General features: G+C 41.6%; 1 protein-coding gene across 3 annotated transcripts; it reads left to right on the top strand.

Annotated features, from left to right (window-relative positions):
- The first annotated feature begins 4,334 nt into the window (after positions 1 to 4,334).
- arfip2b (ADP-ribosylation factor interacting protein 2b) lies at positions 4,335 to 18,752 on the top strand. 3 transcript variants are annotated; one of them, XM_083987379.1, is made up of 10 exons: positions 4,335 to 4,623; positions 6,906 to 7,016; positions 10,250 to 10,306; positions 11,873 to 11,981; positions 13,895 to 13,981; positions 14,386 to 14,501; positions 14,628 to 14,849; positions 14,973 to 15,130; positions 15,701 to 15,875; positions 16,020 to 18,752. In XM_083987379.1, the coding sequence occupies exons 2-10, from the start codon at positions 6,918 to 6,920 to the stop codon at positions 16,173 to 16,175; spliced, it is 1,179 nt and encodes a 392-aa protein (XP_083843505.1). In that variant the 5' UTR covers positions 4,335 to 4,623; positions 6,906 to 6,917; the 3' UTR covers positions 16,176 to 18,752. The 3 variants fall into 3 exon arrangements, with proteins under 3 accessions (XP_083843505.1, XP_083843503.1, XP_083843504.1); XM_083987377.1 differs by lacking the exon at positions 13,895 to 13,981; XM_083987378.1 differs by lacking the exons at positions 10,250 to 10,306; positions 13,895 to 13,981.
- The last annotated feature ends 504 nt before the right edge of the window (positions 18,753 to 19,256 follow it).

Below are 19,256 nucleotides of genomic sequence, written 5' to 3' on the forward strand. Positions count from 1 at the left end.
TACTGATTTTTTAAACACACATAATAAATATTGTGATACATATTTAATTCCATTGGGATCAGAGAAGCAGAGTGTGGAAGGAGGATAAGTGTCTTGTTTAAGCTATTACTTAAAAAATATTCTTTGAATTTTAAAGGTCCCATATTTCTTTCTTTTAATTTTTTTTTTTTTTTTTTATAGTGTTTTATTTCAAATGTTGAAAACCATATAAGGAAATATTTGTGGCTTTTGCACCAAAAATCATTTCAGTGTAGTTTTATATCTCCTCTCTTGGGCTTATTTTGGAGGTTCAGCTTGAACAGGTAGGTGAGCCAATCAGGAGAGAGGAGGCTCTGCACCTATCTTTTGATTGGCTGATTGTGCTCAAATAAAGATAAAGCAGATTTCAGGTAAACACTCAAGAAAGCTTTGTGATATAACAAAGTTAGAAAAATCCCGATGGCTCATTTCAAGCCACAGTTTCTGAATACATCTCGTGTGCATTTCTCTGGTCTGACCACTTTGATATACAGTTAAGGTCAAAATTATTAGCCCCCATGCAACTTTTTAACATTTCCCTAAAATAATGCCCAATGTTAGCAATATTCATAAAATAAAAAAGATTTATTTATGAACAATTTGGTAAAAATTGAGATGGTCAAAATTATTAGCCCTCTATGGGATTTTTTTGCTTGCTTTTTCTGCTAACTCGGTTTGAAACCACACCTGAGCAGTCAAAAAACACAAGATTTCCAAAACTTTGGAGCGCAAAATAATCAGAGATGTCAACAAGAAACCCTGGACCTCTGCAAAGACGATTGTTGCTGAACTGGCTTCATCTGGACATGATGTTTCATGCAAGACTGTTGTGAGGGCTCTTCATCGTGGTGCATGCCCAAACAGCTCATGTGTAGTTTCATCAGACCAAAGCACAGACTTCCAAAACTCACCCTAATGTTTCAAATTGTCTCTGGCAAAGTTCAGTCCGACTTTGATGTGCTGCCGTGAGAGCAAAGGGGTTTTTCTTGGACGATGACCATTAAGTCCACCACGATGAAGATCCCTCACAACAGTCTTGCATGAAACATCATGTCCAGATGAAGCCAGTTCAGCAACAATCGTCTTTGCAGAGGTCCAGGGTTTCTTGTTGACATCTCTGATTATTTTGCGCTCCAAAGTTTTGGAAATCTTGTGTTTTTTGACTGCTCAGGTGTGGTTTCAAACCGAGTTAGCAGAAAAAGCAAGCAAAAAATCCCATAGAGGGCTAATAATTTTGACCATCTCAATTTTTACCAAATTGTTCATAAATAAATCTCGAATATTTATTTCACATTCCAAAGTGTACCAAAATGGGGTCATATCATTGATGAATGATTTACTAAATAAAATTTTATGAATATTGCTAACATTGGGCATTATTTTGGGGAAATGTTAAAAAGTTGCATGGGGGCTAATAATTTTGACCTTAACTGTATTTACAATGTAAATATAGAACCTAGAGCTGCTTTATAATCAAAACGACATGGAAATCTCACATCATAAAAAATGGGGCTTGTAAATCCATTATTTTTCCATATTGCTTACCTCTCTTGTGTAACACTCATGGATGGAACAGTTGTAACTTTATCATAACTGAGAGAAAGGCCAATAAATAATCTAGTAAATCAAGATTCACTACACAATAAAAATGAATCATTATCATCATTAGAAGAAATAGATGCTAACTGGCTGATATGGAGTGGGAGTGTTGTGGCTGCTGGCTGTAATTTGAGTGGACAGCACTGTACACACACATCTGCAGTAGCAGCAGCTGTGGCAAATTATGTTCCATGTGATTCTACTGTTCACATGTCTGCAAGCTGTAAAACATATTTGTTTGGTGTTTAAGTTATTTAGGATAGAGGAGAAGAAGAATGAATTTGAACAAAACACTGTGCCATGTTCAGAGGAACAGGTAGTGATTAAGACTGGCATCAAAAAAACACACCGACAGCTGGAAAACTCGTTCTGTGTTCACGCACACTTCATTGGTAAAATGTTCCCATATGGAATTTCACACCCCTTTCAAAAAATAGACGCTGGGTTTCTCTTGGCTGCACAGTTTCTTTCAGTTTCCCATCCATTCATTAATAAAATGTTCACTCTTTCCTTCGCCTTCACTTTCCACCTCCGTCCTTGGACCCTGATTGACTACAGAAGCTGTTTGAAAATCCTCAGCCTGTCAGTATTTGGAGGACATCATCCAGCCCCGTTAATATTGTTCATAGGCTGTGGTTCATAAAAAGCTTCCACACTACAGGGTGGTACGTGCAATATGAAACACTCACTTTCACATAGCAGCTGAATCCTACAGTGGCATTGATTCACGTTTTCTCAAAATGAATTTTCATGAGCAAATCTGAGACTTGTGTGGTATCCGATTGTTTGACATGGAATCCTTTTTGTCCGTATTCCTATGTATGGCTGCTTTTAATTTTGAAATTTACTTTGATTGATTTTGTATGCCAGTATGGTAAAAAAAAAAAAAAAAAAAAAAAAAAAAAAAAAACCTGAATCAACTTTAAATATTTGAAGAAGAAAAAGAAAAGATTGTATCAAATAATTATATTATATTGTCAATAGCCTTGTCTGTCTGTCTTGGTGTATGACTGACTAAAACCTACCCACAGAGGGCAGCACTGCAGCTATTATGTGATTCTGTCACAGTTTAGAGACTGGAAGTTAAAAACATGATAAGGAAGATAACATGGATGTGACTAAGCTATGGAGAAATTCCCTGGAGATGGACAATTAAGGAGCAGGGAGGAAAAACAACATGAAGCTTGTATTGTTATAAGTAAATACTGTACATGTGGGACTCGGGAGTTGCCTTTCATTTCGGCAAAGACTCTCCAAACTTATTTCCATATCTTGAGAAAAAAAAGTGTAATGCATGAAAGAGTTTGTGCAAAAGCATTCATCTTTCCCAATCTACTGTATGGTAATGACAAGGTGGCTGTTTGAGTGTTAGGTGTTAGGTAATCTCACTGTCACACAACTAATTCTCATTTGTCTGTGAGGCGAAAAGCATTGTCCTGATATCTGCAAATCTACTAAAAGGCCGGATTTCCCACATGTCATATCAACATACTGGTCATCTATTTTCTTGAAAAAGCTGCAAGTGCTATTCAGTTCAGGTCATTGTGTTCCAGTGAATTTACAGCTGCAGCCACAGGGGGCAGGGTTTCTTTTCTTTCTCAATGGAATTTGCATTCCGATGGTCATAACAAGTACTAGTGTTTCTCGGGGCACAAATGAATGAGTAGTTTCAAGTCACACTTACCTGAGTTAATGTGCAACCATCACCACCAGTGGCTTGATGAAACCTGTCCACATCACCTGCAGGATGCTCTGGGCTTGTAGCAGAGTTGAGGAAAAATCAAGAACTCTCACTCTGCTCCACTTTCCAGGTTCAAAAGTGTTGGACGTGAATGCGCTCAAAGTCTGCAGTTCAGATGTGATTAGATTAGATTCATCTTTACTGTCACTGGGCAGAGTACAAAAGCAAAGCCAATAAAATATAATCCCTTCTGACCTGTTGTGTGACTACATAGAGGCTCTGGCCACCAAATTGTGTTCTCTTGACATGGAGACATGTTTGTTTGGTAGCCTATAGGCTACCAAACAAACATTGGTAGCCTATATTTTGCATATGAATGTATAGCTGTCAGGTTATGTATACATAACCTGACAGCTATACATTTTAAGTTAAAATGAAAAGGAAAAAAAAAACATTCAAACTGAAATCACAACACATAAGCTATTGCAATTGCAATCACAGCACCATATGATTGCAATATAACATTTTCTGCATTTTGTGTGGGTTAAAGTAAGTAGGCTATAACTCCATAAGTGATGCAATATCCTACAATATACTGTGGAAAGTAACAATCTACAGAAATTCTGCATGTAAATAAACAAACAAATAAAAAAAAATGCCACTGTATTTTGTGGTAAACGTTCATTAGTTTGAAATTACTGAAGATACTTTCCCTGCTTTTGATTTTGTGAACTAGTTTTTGCCTGGGTCATGTGTAGCAAGATAATTACTTTGACCTTTGGATATCTTCTTTTCAGTTGGTTCTGGGAAGAGGTGGTTACTTGTGGCAGTGGCACCAAAACGTTATATTATAAATACTAACCATGTATGACCATTTAAAACCACTATCATTATTTTACAGTTTGATTAAACCGGTGAAGACAGCTGTATTTCTTTTCGTAAGGAGTGATTCCTCGTCACGTCAGTAGACGATCTTTGAGTCGGAGCGAGACTGCGAAACGAATCCGTGGATGACGTCAGTTCCGTGTAGCTTTGCTCCTGGCTTCACAGAAAAGAAGACAGCGGATTATTAACGAGGAGTCCCGCGACAAACGCCGGGAGAACAAGACTTTACCTTGCTATGACATTAAAATACTCATAAACAAGTGCACTGCATTGTTTCCCTCGGGCAGTTTCTCCTTTTCCTGCCCGGACTGACAGAAGACACATCAGCCTCCTCCTCCTCCTCCAAGCCGCGCGTCAACTGGGATGCACTGGCGTTAGCTCATTAGCTCGCTCGTTAGCTTCCCCATCATCTCCGTGTGGACGACGGGACCAAGCACACCGTAAGTCAAACCGCTTGCAAACGTCCATATTGCTTTTTGTCTGGGTTTTAGATAGTTGGACATGCATGCTGCTGTTAACCAGCCGGCTTTACACAGTCCGCTCACTTGTTTGCCATAAGCAGCTTCCTATGCATGTGTGAACCGGGAGCAGGCCTTTTTTTTTTCTTGGGAGCAAATTAATTTCCACCCCGATAAACTGCTACAGTGTAATGAACATTTCCGAGGAAAAGCGAATATTAATAGCTATTTTTTACGGTCACAACATAGGGTCAGCGGACACAGACTGAAACCCACGGAGGCCGAGCTAACGTTACCTGCTGTTAGGAGAATAACTGTGCACCTGTGCCCGTGCACCTGTCGGGGCTCCCAGCCAGCCCACCGCTTTGCCCCTGTACTGAATTCCTCAATCTATTCCATGTTAAACGACTCACAAGAGTAATATTTTTATTATAATTATACAAATACTACAGTATGTGCTGCTAAATGTCTATTTCTATTTGGTTTGGATGTTGCACAATATTGATAACAGCCTGTCATGTACTGCTATTAAAGTTCAGGTCAGAGCTCAGCCAAACTACATTTTCCATTGATCTAGTCAGGTCGAAGAGATTGACTAAGAGACAAAACAGACGGGAGACTACGGTGGCACTAAAGGGAAACTGCAGGAAGCAGATCAGGGCCCATTTCAGATGTTGATTTTATGCAAAGCACCAAATTTGTTTGCTCGGTTTATGACGATCGATCGTGACTCTCGTTGTTAATGTAGATTGTCTGATCGATGAGAAGACTTTTCTTCAATGTATAGTACCGCATTTTGTTAATCTGAGCAAATGAGGATGAATGTTATTGGGCAAGAGAAGCTCCTCTGTCCCGCGGTGTGTTAAAGTCAACAGTGTCATTCCTCTGGATGTGGCCCGAGCATGGCAGAGGCAGAGGGGAATAATGGAAAAAGCCACTTAGGCGAGCCAATGTAAACAAGCCTTACTCATACCTCCTTCATGCAACATCCGTGATATTGGTGCCAGCGTAGGCCCACTGCCATAAACCTGCTATACAGTGATGTTTAACATGCTGTGAGACTTGTGTCTGCAAGGTCAACAAACCCCAGTCTGTTTGTGTAATATATATTTTGATGCACCCATTATAATAGGATCTTGCATTGCACAACAGCTTAATGATTTCACGTCAATTAAGGATAAAAGGATAATGTACAATTATGTTTCATAGGAATCTCTTTTCAGCATTCAACTAACAATTATAATTCCAATGTGGTCCGTTTGTTTATAGGCTAAATAAATTATAATTAGTAGAGTAGATAGTTACTTTGTTAGAGACTGCAGGCGAATGAAAGTAAAGCACTGCTCTGTCACGGATGCATTTATTTCCGTCTCTACCAGACTACCCCACCACCCTGCTCTGTTTCCCACAAGCTGTGAGGTGAAGTGGTGCAAAACCATGCACAGAGAGTCCGCACAGAGCTAGACTCCTGTCTTAATCGTTTTAAACTCACACAGTCTACAGCAGATCAGAGAGCTCGCTGGAGTTTTTCCACGCTCCTTCGCGATAACCTTCTCCCACATTTGTAGTCCTTATCTATGCACCACCATCATCTGCGGCCTTGTCACATACAGTAGTCAGGTCCAGCCAAGCCAGTTTCACAAATCATAACAGACGTTATCTTGAGACTCTTTTCAAATACAGCATGTCTACCATACTCTTTATGATATTGATTTCTGAGACCCCGAAAATTAGCAACAATTCAGTGCACACTGACCCATTATTGGTGTTTGTTGGAGTAAATGTGTCAAGCTGTGAATTTATTCCAAGTCCAAGCCCAAAAATATATATATTTATAGTAGGCCTAATCAGTTTGACCTGTAAGAGAATGACTGGAAAATGTTGAGGTAAATATTTAGTCGTCTCCCTCTAGTCGGGGTTTTGAAGGGAGTGGGTGCAGTGAACAAACGGCCCTTTAATTGAGCGGAGTGGCCACTTCAGCGAGATGGCTCATTGTAGCAGCAGCACCCGGCGCGAGGGGCTTTCATAGGTGTGTTGTTTTTAATGCCGAGCGGTAGCCTTGCTCTTTGAAAACCACCTCCTCTCCTGTTTGTGGCAATTATATTCCCATCTGCCTAATGATTTGGCTGTTTTGACTACACTCTTTGGTCTCTGCTCTTCAAAGCAGCATTAAAGCCTCACTGTTTTTCCATGGCTGCCTTTTTCACTTTATTTACATGCAGTGCCCCTGTATCCATATTTTGTCTCTCCTTCTCCCCCCTCAGAAACCGTGCATTATGACAGACAGCATTATGAGTAAAGCTGCCACTATGGAGATTCCTATCAACAGCAACGGCGACACAGGGACACTACCAGAGGACGACAGCCTTGAACAGGTGGGTCACGGCTAATGTTTCAGCTGACAGTGTGCTGAATACTGAGACCACCCTGGGTAGTTGTTGTTTACCTATTTAAAGCACTTAAATAAGGAAACAAATATGCAAACTGTTTGTTTTGAGACCAATGTGATCCCAGGGCAATGAAAGATCATTTACATTCTCACAACCAAACATGCAAACAGAACAGCGTATAGACATTACAGAGATGTTTACTTAGTGACATACCTTATTTATAGTGTTTTTCTCATACTTAATGGTTATACTTGATTTATAACCTCATTTCAATTCTGTATTAGTTTATATTATATATATAATATTTGATTACTATACTATTTCCATATATGGTCCATGCTTGGTCACATTAGAAGTCAACTTAAAGTCAGAGGAAAAATGTTTAGGGTGTTTTTACTGTTCTCAAATGTAAAACTGGATCACGTTGGACCCTCAACATTATTTAAAGGTTAAATAACGTGTTACTTAAACATTTTCCATTGTGCTGTGCTCTTAAAGTAAACTAACAATAATGTAGAGCCCTGTATGAGGAATGTTCATCTTAAATATTCCCTTGAAATTTAGGTTCTCAGGAAAATCACTGCTATCAGTTAATCGTTCATCGATCGATAAGGTCTATCAACTAACAGTTAATGAATTAATCGATAATTTGCGTCCCTAGTCGCCAGTCGGTGTAGTGTTTAATATGTATTTCATCAGGCTCTCAGATATTTCTTTCTTTGCCTTTACTTTTCAATTTTCTCCTCAGAAAAATCCAACAATAGCCTTAACTTGATGATGTAACAGTGATACAGCATGACCTTCAGGGATAGTACTGTATCACTCACATGAGAGCGCATGAGGAGAATCAAAAACCTACATAAGTCAGCCAGCTGATGTCATTACAGGGTGTTACAGCTGGTTGATCACAGTGAGACGGATCAAGGCGTTTGAAGTTGACATAATGGTGATGAGTATTGTTCTCAGCGACCACTAGATTAGCAAAGGGAGGTGACTCTTTTCATACCGCTCAGTGTCCTATAATAAAACGTACTGCAGAATTCAGGGCTTGTTCCTCTTAGTTGATACTGTTTGAATGTGGACACTGAGTCTCTCTGTGGCTCTGCCGTCATGTACCTGTATGCAGCCGAACAGACTGATCATTCAGAGGGTGTGTATCAGTCTCGCTGTGAAATCAAATATTCCCATTTTGCCTGGATTTAACTGCACACTGCCAGATGTCCTTGTGTCGTTTAGCTCGATTAGCTGCAACTGTGGAAAGAAATCCTACTGGGAAATCAGGTGTTGGTGCCCACATGTCTCCTTGGAAACCATATTTCCCCCATTAACTCATGTGGCCCCTTATGTTAAGAGTGACAGATGCGTCTCTGGTGGATTTTCCTAACCCAATATACGAGACTCTCCGATGCAGTTGTTGCTCTGCAGGTAGGAAATGTTTATTCACAGAAGGTGTTTGCATTTCAAGGCCAGTGCTCATTTGCTGGGGTAGAAGCACAAACACTTTGTCTCCACCCTTTTTTCAGCAGTTTCCTATTCAGAGTCAGTTAAAATGAAGTAACAGTGGAGTCGAAGAGTAAGGAAGGTTGCTTCCCCTGCATCCAGGGCACACCTTGTTAGACAAACAGACTGAAGATCCTGGAGGAGGCAGTGCTGCTTATTTGACTTATTTGCTCACCAAACTGAGTGTGGCTCCGGTTGCGTAGTAAAAGGAAAGGCAAACCTTCTCATCGGGTTTGCACAGTGAACAAGTAGTCAAGTATTTGCTGTTTTTTTTTTAACCTCAGTTTTTATGTGTTAAGCATCACTGTTTAGTGCTGGATATTAACCGGTTGTCATAGCAACGCCGCAATTAATCTGGCCGTGTGACTGGCTGCGCTTTGTCCTTGGGTGAAAAGGCCTCCAAGATCAGATTGATATCTGCCGTGCAGCGCTCGGTTTGAAGCTGCAGCAGTTTGTTTTGCCGGAGAACGTACATGTAGAGATGAAGATTGGCAGGTTAGAAAGGAGCAGATGTCCGGTTTCAGACACCGTAGCTCTGCGCTCGTCTCAAAACATGGTCGGTGACTGGCAGCTTGACAGTGACAGAAAGGACCGGCTGCCAGCAGCATCCTGGCAAGAGCATCAGAGGCATCGAAGTGGATCAAGTGGAGTGAAGTCAAAAATACAACAGTTTCTCATAGGTGGAAGTATTGTACTGTAGTGATTTGCGGCGTTTGAAATCAGATTCTCTGTGTATATCATGTTATAACACTCAGGGGCAGCATCTGTGCAAAAAACAGACGAGGCGATTTGCAAGCCAACAAACTGCACTGTTATATGACAACCCAAGTTTTTTTTTTTTATGATGGCTTAAAGGTTCTGTAGATTCCTTCATCTTAGGAAACAGGCTCTGTGTCAACAAAGTGTCCAGGGAGGGATCAGTGTCTGCGTCAGTGTTCTCCCACACTGAACAGATGCCACAGCATGAGGCAGATCTCTGATGAATGAAGGCTTTGTCCGTCTTTTTAAACATGTTGTTTAGTTCAGTGTTTAAAATGATGAAAACTATCACTGTAGGCTGCAGTCGGTAAAATGCTACCTGGAGTTTGGCCATTCAAATGTTGGTGTTTGTGTGTGGATGTTGTGTGTGTGTATGTGTATTGTGTAAACGGTTTCGTCTTACAGTACTTGGTTTTCTTTTCCCTTAATGTCGATGTCACTTTCAATGTCTTGTAAATGAATCCGTTGATTTCCACAGTGTCGAATTCGACTCAGTATTTTGTGTCCAGACAGTGATGGAGTTATATCATGGCAAAGCAGTGGAAACACTTTAGACATGGAGATATCAGGCAAAACATGTTCACCCAGTGGACCCACTTTTGAAACGTTGACATGTAGCAGCTAAAGGCTGAACCCTGACCTGACCTGCTGTGATATCAGTCATCACTGCTCTCCATCACATCCTCGCTGTCCGTGGACGTTACAATGATTTGTCTGGGATTTATTTTTCTTTCTTTGCATCGTTCGATCTTGTTTCATGATTTCCGTCATGGATTTTTCTTTTTTTGTCTCCTTTTCCTTTCTTTTTTTTTATTCTTTTCTTTTTCTGTTGTCGTTCTTGTTGTGTTTGTCGTCCCCACTCCCCACCCCTCTCCTCCCCACTCCCTTTACCCCCCCCCCCCCCCCCCCCCCCCCCTCCTACCCCTATTCCCCTCCGTTCCTCCTCCATCTCTGTGCAGGCTGCAAATCTGCAGTGGAGCTTAGATGAGAAGGTAGGGAGCTCCAGAGGCACCAGGGTGAGCAGGCCATTCGTGCATTCATGTGTGTGTGCGTGTGTCTGTGTGTAGTGTGTAGCGCTGCTCAGTGGTTTGACCATCACTATGTCGTTTTATTTCCACAAAATGTCATTTCTGTTCCAAACCACTGTGCAGCTTGTGCTGTGATGCCTGTTAACTTCAACTCCCTCTAACTCCAGCTGGAGACGGTCTCTCAGACTGGACGTGTCTCTAGAGACGGAGCCGACAGCTGACACACATGACAACCGTTTAGATTCAAAAAACTATCTAGCTCGTGTTGTCTTGAGTGAGCTAACATAGCCTAGATTCTCTCTGTGTATGCGTTTGTGTGATGTGTGTGTGTGATTCCTTAATTTTATTTGTGGTGGGTGTTGGGTGACGAAACAAAACACGGTGGCGTACTACTAACCATCATGTCATACTAATGCTGTGATGCTGATGTGTCTCTGCCTCTCCAGCTCTGTTTTGATGCGTCAGCTGATGTTAAAATAAGAAACGTAGTTGTGTTACAGCCAGACAGTCAGGTGGCCGTTAGATCCGTCTCAACGAGCAGAGATATTGTTCATCAGTGAACGCTGTTTGACCTCTACCAGATCACAGCAGCGGTATTTTTGCTTCCTTTTTTTGTCGAATCAGAAACGCTCGCTGTGTTTGTTTACAACAAGAAAATGGCTTCCTCCCTTCTCCAGCATTCGTCTGTAGTCACAATCTCACCGTGGAGTCCAAGCCCAAGGTTTCAGGAAGTCCCCTATACATTATCCTCCCACTTCATTTCCTGATGGACGATATGGGCCTTTGCCCACGGTTGAGTTACTGTACATTGTTTTTGTAGCAAAAATGAAATGAGACAGGTATGAGTAAAGTTCAACCCTGTCAGATATTCACCCTTTTTTCCCATAAATCCCTCACAAAAGTGTTTTTTTTCTTTACAAGCTGATACGCCAGCAAGAAGGCAGACAAAAGAAAACAGCAAGTTTTAATTAAAGAAAACACACAAGATGGATCATGTGGCTCAAAACACAACCCACCCTCCCCCCCCAGACACACAACTCCTCGTGATCCAGAGCTACACTGAAGCCTGTGATGGTGATTATTCTGGAAGGAGAAAACAGTTTGCTCGAGCATTTCCTGCTGCATAGATCACAGGAGTCACTGCTTTGGGTTAGACTCTTAAGTCTGTCACAGCTCTGGAGTATAAGCCTTCTTTGCTTGCTCTCTCAACAGCATCGAGGCAGCAGATTCAGCTCAAATCCCCCTGTTAATCATTGACTGTGCACTTTAGCGGTGTGTTTTCTGTCACAGTCTTTCCCTCTCTTTGCTTCTAGATAAGTAGTCAGCCAAGTTAGACAATGCCTGACGATCGTGTGTGTAACCAAACCCTCCTAACATGTAGCAGTGTTTGTCCCCCCCTAGTGAATAAGCCTTTAACTTACATTGTCTTCACTGAATGTTAACACTCAAAGTCATAATCGCCTGTTTACATATCCCCACCCCCAAAACCCTTCCCTTTGTTCCTCTGTTTCTTTTCTTTTTTCTTCTTTTTTTTTCACTGTTTAAACTTTGCAGGACCTACAGCAGGTGATGGTATCGGGTCCCAATCTAAATGAGACTAGCATTGTATCAGGAGGGTATGGAGGAACAGCAGAGGGTATCATCCCCACCAGCTCAATCAAAGGTAGAGTCCAACGTCACGCTTTGTCTCTCTCACTCATTTGTGACGTCTTCTTCTGTGTCTTTTCTCAGCCAAACTGTCACTTTGCCATGTTTTTTTTTTTCACTTGTTCTCTTCACTCTGACGTGGAAATCTTTCTGTCAGTTGAATTCAAGTCGTGTTTGATTTTTCTAAACCACCAATCAGACTTTCCATGAGGTCATGCTGCAGTTCATTTGCAGTTATTGGTCGTCAGTCTGTGCTGATTCATCACCAGCTTGGGCCTCCTCCCTCTCAGTCTTATTACTCAGATTCCACAGCTTTATATATACGAAACACTGCACACTGATTTAAAAGATATTTGTATGTACCAAAGTGTTCTCATAGTCATAATCACCAAGCATGATCTGAGTCTGCTCTGTGTAAGAAGGTGTTTGGACAGACAACACAGTTCACCCTCCCTTCATTCTTCTCAATGGGAGCCAGGTGACACACACACACACAGAGCTCCAGTAAGAAAACACAGGCTTGTCCAAGAAAGAAATGCATGACTTTATTACTATTGGCAAGGAGATACATTGACCATTCAAATATGTGCAAAGAACACACTCCATATATTTGCACTGTTCATTTAGCAGCTGTCGCATTCAAAGATAAAAGGACTGCAGCCTTGATACAGTATCTTCACACCCCCGAAAGACAAGCTCATTTTCATATAACACTTAATTGTCCCTGAATGTCAAGAAATGGTTTTGAAACCACTTGAGTCAACTGACGTCTGATGTCAAACAGAGCTGCGATTTACTTTTTAGACCAACACTTAGAAAAATGACTAAACGCTGAGTCATTAATAGATCCAACACACACTGTGATCCTGCAGGTCTGCAGCTGAGGGATTCATATCTGTTTATAGTTCAATCCACTGTTTTCAGCCGTGCAGCTGTTTCCACAGTTTCAGAGGGAATATCACACCATTTTGCGTCTTACTTGATACTAATATCTCTGCATCTGTGTCCCACCCTCTTCTTTCTCTCAGGCCCTGCTGTGCGCTACAATGCAGAGTTTAACAAAAGGATCCCAGTTACAGGATTAGGTGGCTCATTAGACCTAATTATTATCTGTCCTTTTTCATTAATTCTTCTCTTTTTTTAATGTAGAGAAGGGAAGTAAACTTATGCTGGCTGCTCCAGGCTGTTTTTCTGTCACAGCATTAACTAACATTTCTTCCTCTGTTTCCTGGTTGTTGGGCTTTTAAACTCGTCCTTTTCTGTACCAAAACAGAAAGTGTGCATTTGTACGAAGACCTCATATATCAAAATGAAAAGTCAGACGTTATACCAGGATCTAAAGTAAACTTTAAGTTTCTCTGAGCCCCCTTTTTCTCATGTTAATCATTTTTATTTATTGTCATTTAATAAAAGGCCGATCTGATTTATTTAGTATCGCACCATTCAGCACTGCTGCAGTTCAAACTGCCCCCACCGTCCCCATCACTCATTTGTCTGCATTGTTAACTGACTGTCATGCACTAAATGTTGTCTCTTCATCTTTGTGCTTGTCTATCTTTGTCTTCCACCTCCTTTTCACTGCTCCCTCCCACACGTTCCTCATCCTCCGCTTCTCCCTTTTGTTGTTCTTACTTTCCCGCGTCTCCTCGCCCCCCTCCCCTCCCCGAAAAAACTTCCCTCCTACGTTATCACTCCATTTTTGGCACGCCTGCTCACACTCGATAATTACTTCAATTCTAACCCTTGAAATATCCAAACATCATTTTGAATCCTGATCCTGAAAAAACAAAACAAAACATGGGAAACAAAACATTCAACCCCACTCCCATACCCTACCCTAATTCACACTGATCCTGAACCAATCCTTCATCCTTAACTTCCCCGGACCCTCACCCAACCCCAACCCCCTCCCACCATCCACTGTCACAGACCTGCGTATGAAGGCCAGGAGAGGTAGCGTTCCCTCCAGCAGTTCTGTCATCTGCCATTTAGCAGGCCAGTCCCATGAATACCAAGGTACAGGAGAGAAGAAAAGGCTCCACAACGAATAACAACCAGACCAGCAGTGACTCAAAACACCCCTGCAGTCTAGTCTAGTTTTACAATTCATCACACCTCAGTGACAAAAAAATTACAATATCTAGATAGTTTTTCCTCTATGTTTCCTGCCAGTTTGATTCTTGCTTTTCACTCATCAACTTGATTTCACTCCTGTGCATGCTCTCCAGCTGTTTAAGGGTTAATGGTGGTGGACATGGTTTTGTCTCTACTCAGTGCAGGACAGTGTGAATACTCCTTTAAGTAGTCCTGGGTTCTCTGCTCAGTATGCTCTTTGCTGGGGTCAGTCTTGATGTCGGTCTGTAGTGTGTTTGTTTGTTAACCTCGTTCTCGTGTCTGTACGTCTGGGTCTCATCTCTCAGGATCCAACATGCACCACAGCAGCAGCAGCTCGTCAATGGCGGCAGATGAAGCGACCCGCGGCGTGGCTGTGGAAAAGCTAGAAACAATGAAGAAGTGGGGCCTCAACACTTACAAGGTATCTGTAATGTCGACGATAGCTTTCCACCTGTCTTTATGGAGCATAAGTTACAGAAAAGAAGTTAGTTACAGGAAGATGTTTTGCCATACTGATGTGGCCACACATTTTTTTTCCCTGTGTCAGTGTACAAAGCAAATGATCTCGGAGCGTTTCGGTCGGGGGGCCAGGACTGTGGACCTGGAGCTGGAGGCCCAGATCGAGGTGCTGAGAGACACTAAGAGGAAATACGAGAATGTGCTGCGACTGGCCAGAGCACTGACCAACCACTTCTACAACATGGTGCAGACACAGCACGCGCTGGGAGACACCTTTGCTGACCTCAGTCAGAAATCTCCAGAGCTACGGGTGAGGCCCCAAAATGAATTTATGTAGTTTTTAATGTCACCCTCCTCAGTGCTTGGTGGAGTAAAAGCTGAATAGTGCAACATTGTTCTGTTGTATGTGCTAATGCTGTGTTTTTCTGTACAGGATGAGTTTGGCTACAATGCAGAGACCCAGAAGTTGCTGTGTAAGAATGGGGAGACACTACTTGGTGCCATTAACTTCTTTGTGTCGAGCATCAACACACTAGTCAATAAGACCATGGAGGACACCTTGATGACGATCAAGATGTATGAAAGTGCCAGGTGAGGACATTGGTCATTTCATCTAAGAGACTGAATGGAAACTCCTCTCAAGGGATCAGCAAAAAGATTTAGACAAATGAAACTACTGATATTGTCATGTACATCAAATGACAATGTGAAGGAAGGAGATGAATGTGATGAACCCACAGTGAATCTGGAGCATCTCTCAGCTGTGTGGAGTTTCAGTCTGATCCACAACTTTAATGTCTGAGTCGACTCAAACTGCAGAAAAGCTCTAAATCCACTGCTCTCTGCCTTCTCAGCACCAAACATCAGTCAGACTCAGGTGGAGACCTGCTGGTCTGTGTAGCAGCTGTTTCCCTCAGATCAGAAACAGAGGGTGAATGTTGAACGTGGCCAGAAACCAACTCAACATGAATGAAATGCTAAATTCCCAGATAATGTAAATAAGCAGTTCCAAATTCACCATATCAACCTTAAAAGGCGATAATGTCTTTGTTTCTGTCTCCCCCAAGTGGCCAGGTTGAAAAATGATTTCTCATTCATTTATTTTATTTCATTCTTGTCTTTCTGAAAACTCTGTGTTGTCTTCTCTGCTTTTCTTCACAGACTGGAGTTTGATGCCTACCGGTCAGACCTGGAGGAGCTGAGTATGGGTCCAAGGGACGCTGTCGCCATGGCCCGTATAGATGCTGCCCAGCAACAGTACCAAGTGCACAAGGAGAAGTATGAACGCCTCCGCTCGGACGTCATCATCAAACTCAAATTCCTGGAGGAGAATAAGGTGAGTGTGCTGGGTTGCCTGCATCATCATCACCACCAGCCCCTTTTAAGTGAGAAAAAATATCCACATCCACGCTGACTCAGAGTTTTCTCAGTGAGAAAATGTGCACTAACTAAATTCTACTCCCTTGTCTCCGTCTCTCAGGTGAAGGTGATGCATAAGCAGCTCCTGCTCTTCCATAATGCCATCTCAGCGTACTTTGCTGGCAACCAGCAGCAGCTGGAGCAAACGCTGAAGCAGTTCAACATAAAGCTGAGGCCCCCAGGGGCCGACAAACCTTCCTGGCTAGAGGAGCAATGAGAGGGCCCCACCGGACCTCCCGCAGCCTCCTTGTAGACCACCTCCACCTGTTACCTGTTGAATCCCCTAACTTACAGAGGACCACTACAGAGGGAAACGCATACAGATAATTGGGTGGATGAAGATACGAGATGAGTGTGTGACTGGATGACTGAACAGATGAAAGACGACAGGACAGATGGATTGCAGGGTATTATTGATGAGTGGGCTGAATGCAGCAGGAAACGTGGCCAGTTCCATGAACAGTCAGGGGGCTTTTAGTGCCTCTCTCCCCCCAACTTCCTCTTTTTTTCCCACTCTGACCTTCTCCTCGTGCTTTGTTCCCAGAGAAACTGTTCACCCCCCTCTCTCCCCTCTCCCCCATTTACCCGGAACCTGTCCTCTCTCAACACTACTTTGCTGTGTGCGCTTGTGTTCGTCATTCTTATGGCCATTATCGTACTCCTCAAGTGCTCCCAGTGATCTGAAATAAACTTCAACCCCACATCATCTTAGCAACACAGACAGACAAGTAAAGGAAACATAGTAAAATCCCACGAATATACATACAGAAGTAACCAAACACGACATCAAAACTCTTCCAAACCTCATCACTCTCCTCGTGTGCCTCCTTATGTATGATCTAATGTTAGTCCAGAAACATAAACTTCACACTACACATGAAGGGGATTTGTTTGGTACACTGGAAAGGAATGTGCAGACATTTCCAATCAATATAAACTTCAAATTCAGAACTGTTCCAGCTTTGAAGTAAATATTATATGATTGTTTGTAGCGTATAAAAAAGACAATGTTGTATTTACTTTAGTGTTTGGTTAATTTAACCATCATTTCTTTATTTTATTTTTCTAATTATATCAGTTTGACTCAGTTTGACTGTGTCTTATGCCTCAAAGTGAAGGACAGTGTATTGTTAGGCCAATGTGTGCTGGTGTTTAGCCTGCAGCTACTGCAGCGTTGCAGTGTTTACTCTGTAGTTAGTTACTAGAAATGCTACAGATACCAATTATAACCTTATTGACTTCTTTTATTTTCCCAAAGAGAAGAAGGAGAGAGGTAGCTGATGATTGGATGATCATCCTAGCTGTGTTTTCGTGGGTACTGATTGGTTCAGTCTCACTGAGGACTGAGGAGACTTTGAAGGACAGCTCACCAATGCCAATCTGCTAAAATCCAACACACTTGAATGGACTTACTCCATTGTTTAATTGTCTAACAGGCTGTATTTAAAAGGACGTCACACAGATACATCAACATGTGTTTCTGTTGAAAGTTTGTTTGTCTCGTTAACATCCAGGCTCATATCTTCCAGTCCTCCTAAAGCAACATATTTTTGTTTATAGTTTTCTTCAAACTGAAGATTAGCAGTGGTCGAACATTACTGATTATAATATTTCTACATAAAATCTTTTAATTAAGTTGTGATTGGGATAACACTAATGATTCTTTTTTTTTTTTTTATCTCCTGGAACTGAACTGAAACATTGTCTTGGTGTAATAGTAGTAAACAATCATGAATTGTTGACAATTAAGAGAGGGTATTGCCACATAGTACTGCAAATGTAAAGTTGAATTTTATGCATCGCTGTATTTATTGTGTCCATATGTGTTAATCATCAAATTGTACACTGGAATTTCTGGTTTGTGCAAATTACTCAGTTTGTGAGTATAACATTTAGGCATTTTACAGACAACAGACTAACATGAGGACATGCCTCGGATTAACAAAATCAGTAACTGATAGTAACAGTAACTGTGCTCTGAAAGAAAAGAAAAATCTAAAAGTGACAGAAAGAAGCTGCTGTGAAGTCAAATCAAGATAATTCAGTGTAATGAATGTTTTGCCATGCTGCGTTTTTATAATGGAAACAGAAGGGACAGCTCTGTGAAACCTCCATCAGTTAATGTGTCAGGCCTCCAGCTCCTCGTCTCCTCTCTATTTGCATGGCAGACAGCAATCCAAAGTACAGGTGCAGATATGCTCCACTCTTGGCCTTCAGCGTGCTAGCTCGCATGGACTGGCATAATGCCGTGCTTTAGGGTTCACTCTTTAAAGCTGCACTCCTAAGGACAGTCATGAAATAAAGTGGATTTGGCTTTTTATGAGAGGCAAATGTCAAAAATTGATTTGAAGATTTTGGTTTACGTGAATTCTTCCATGCCAGCAGGTCAACTATGTTTTATTCTGGCTGTCCCAAGACCTTGGTTACACTTATGGCAAAAACAAACTGCAGTTTCACTGGCCAGCTCCTGGTCTGTTTGACCACCCCACAGCAATATTAACAAAAATGTGACTCCTCTTTTCCAAACCTGCCCCTTTGAAATTCCTCCCCCTTCCTCCAAAATGAAGATTTATAAAAATGAGATATTTTATTTGTGTACAATTGATATTTTCTAGGTTGAGCTGGTGTATTGTACTGTACAAATGATTGCACATAATGGTATTTAAAGATGATCAATGAAGTTGTGTCATGGATTGATGTGATACTCTGCCTTCATTCCTCACTCAGACCTGAAAAGTCCCACCCTGCCCCCACCCCAAGGGAACAAAATAAAAAGTACACATTTTCAAAATGCTCTGGCTGTGTTTTCTGTTTTGTTCTTTTTTCCCCCATTGCTGTGTGGTTGTGAACTTTCTGTTGCATGTGGAGCAGAGCAGCAGCAGCACCAAACCATCTGGATTCAGTCAAATAAAACGTAATAATCAGCCATTTAAACTGTATCCTTGATAAACTTTTCCAATATAATCAGTAACATTTCAGCATATGCTGTCATGTGAAACCATAAAGAAAATTCTTCACACATTTTCAGAAACAAGTTGCATTAGTTGAGAATTGCTGCCAAAAATGTTATTGCCCTCATATAGTTGAGTTAGGTCATTAAATTCCTTCATCTATTAATAAAATCTAACCTTGTAGTTAGAATAATAAATGACATAGTAGTATTTATACCCACACACTCATATAATATTATACACAGTTTCACCCACCTGCCCGTTTTCAACTCATCCAAACTACCCCTTGTTTTTTTTTTCTTCTCTTACCTCCCCTGAACAGGGCGTGTCCATGTCCACACCGGCAA

The sequence above is a fragment of the Trachurus trachurus genome (genome assembly GCF_905171665.1).
Source record: "Trachurus trachurus genome assembly, chromosome: 14".
Taxonomy (NCBI): domain Eukaryota; kingdom Metazoa; phylum Chordata; class Actinopteri; order Carangiformes; family Carangidae; genus Trachurus; species Trachurus trachurus.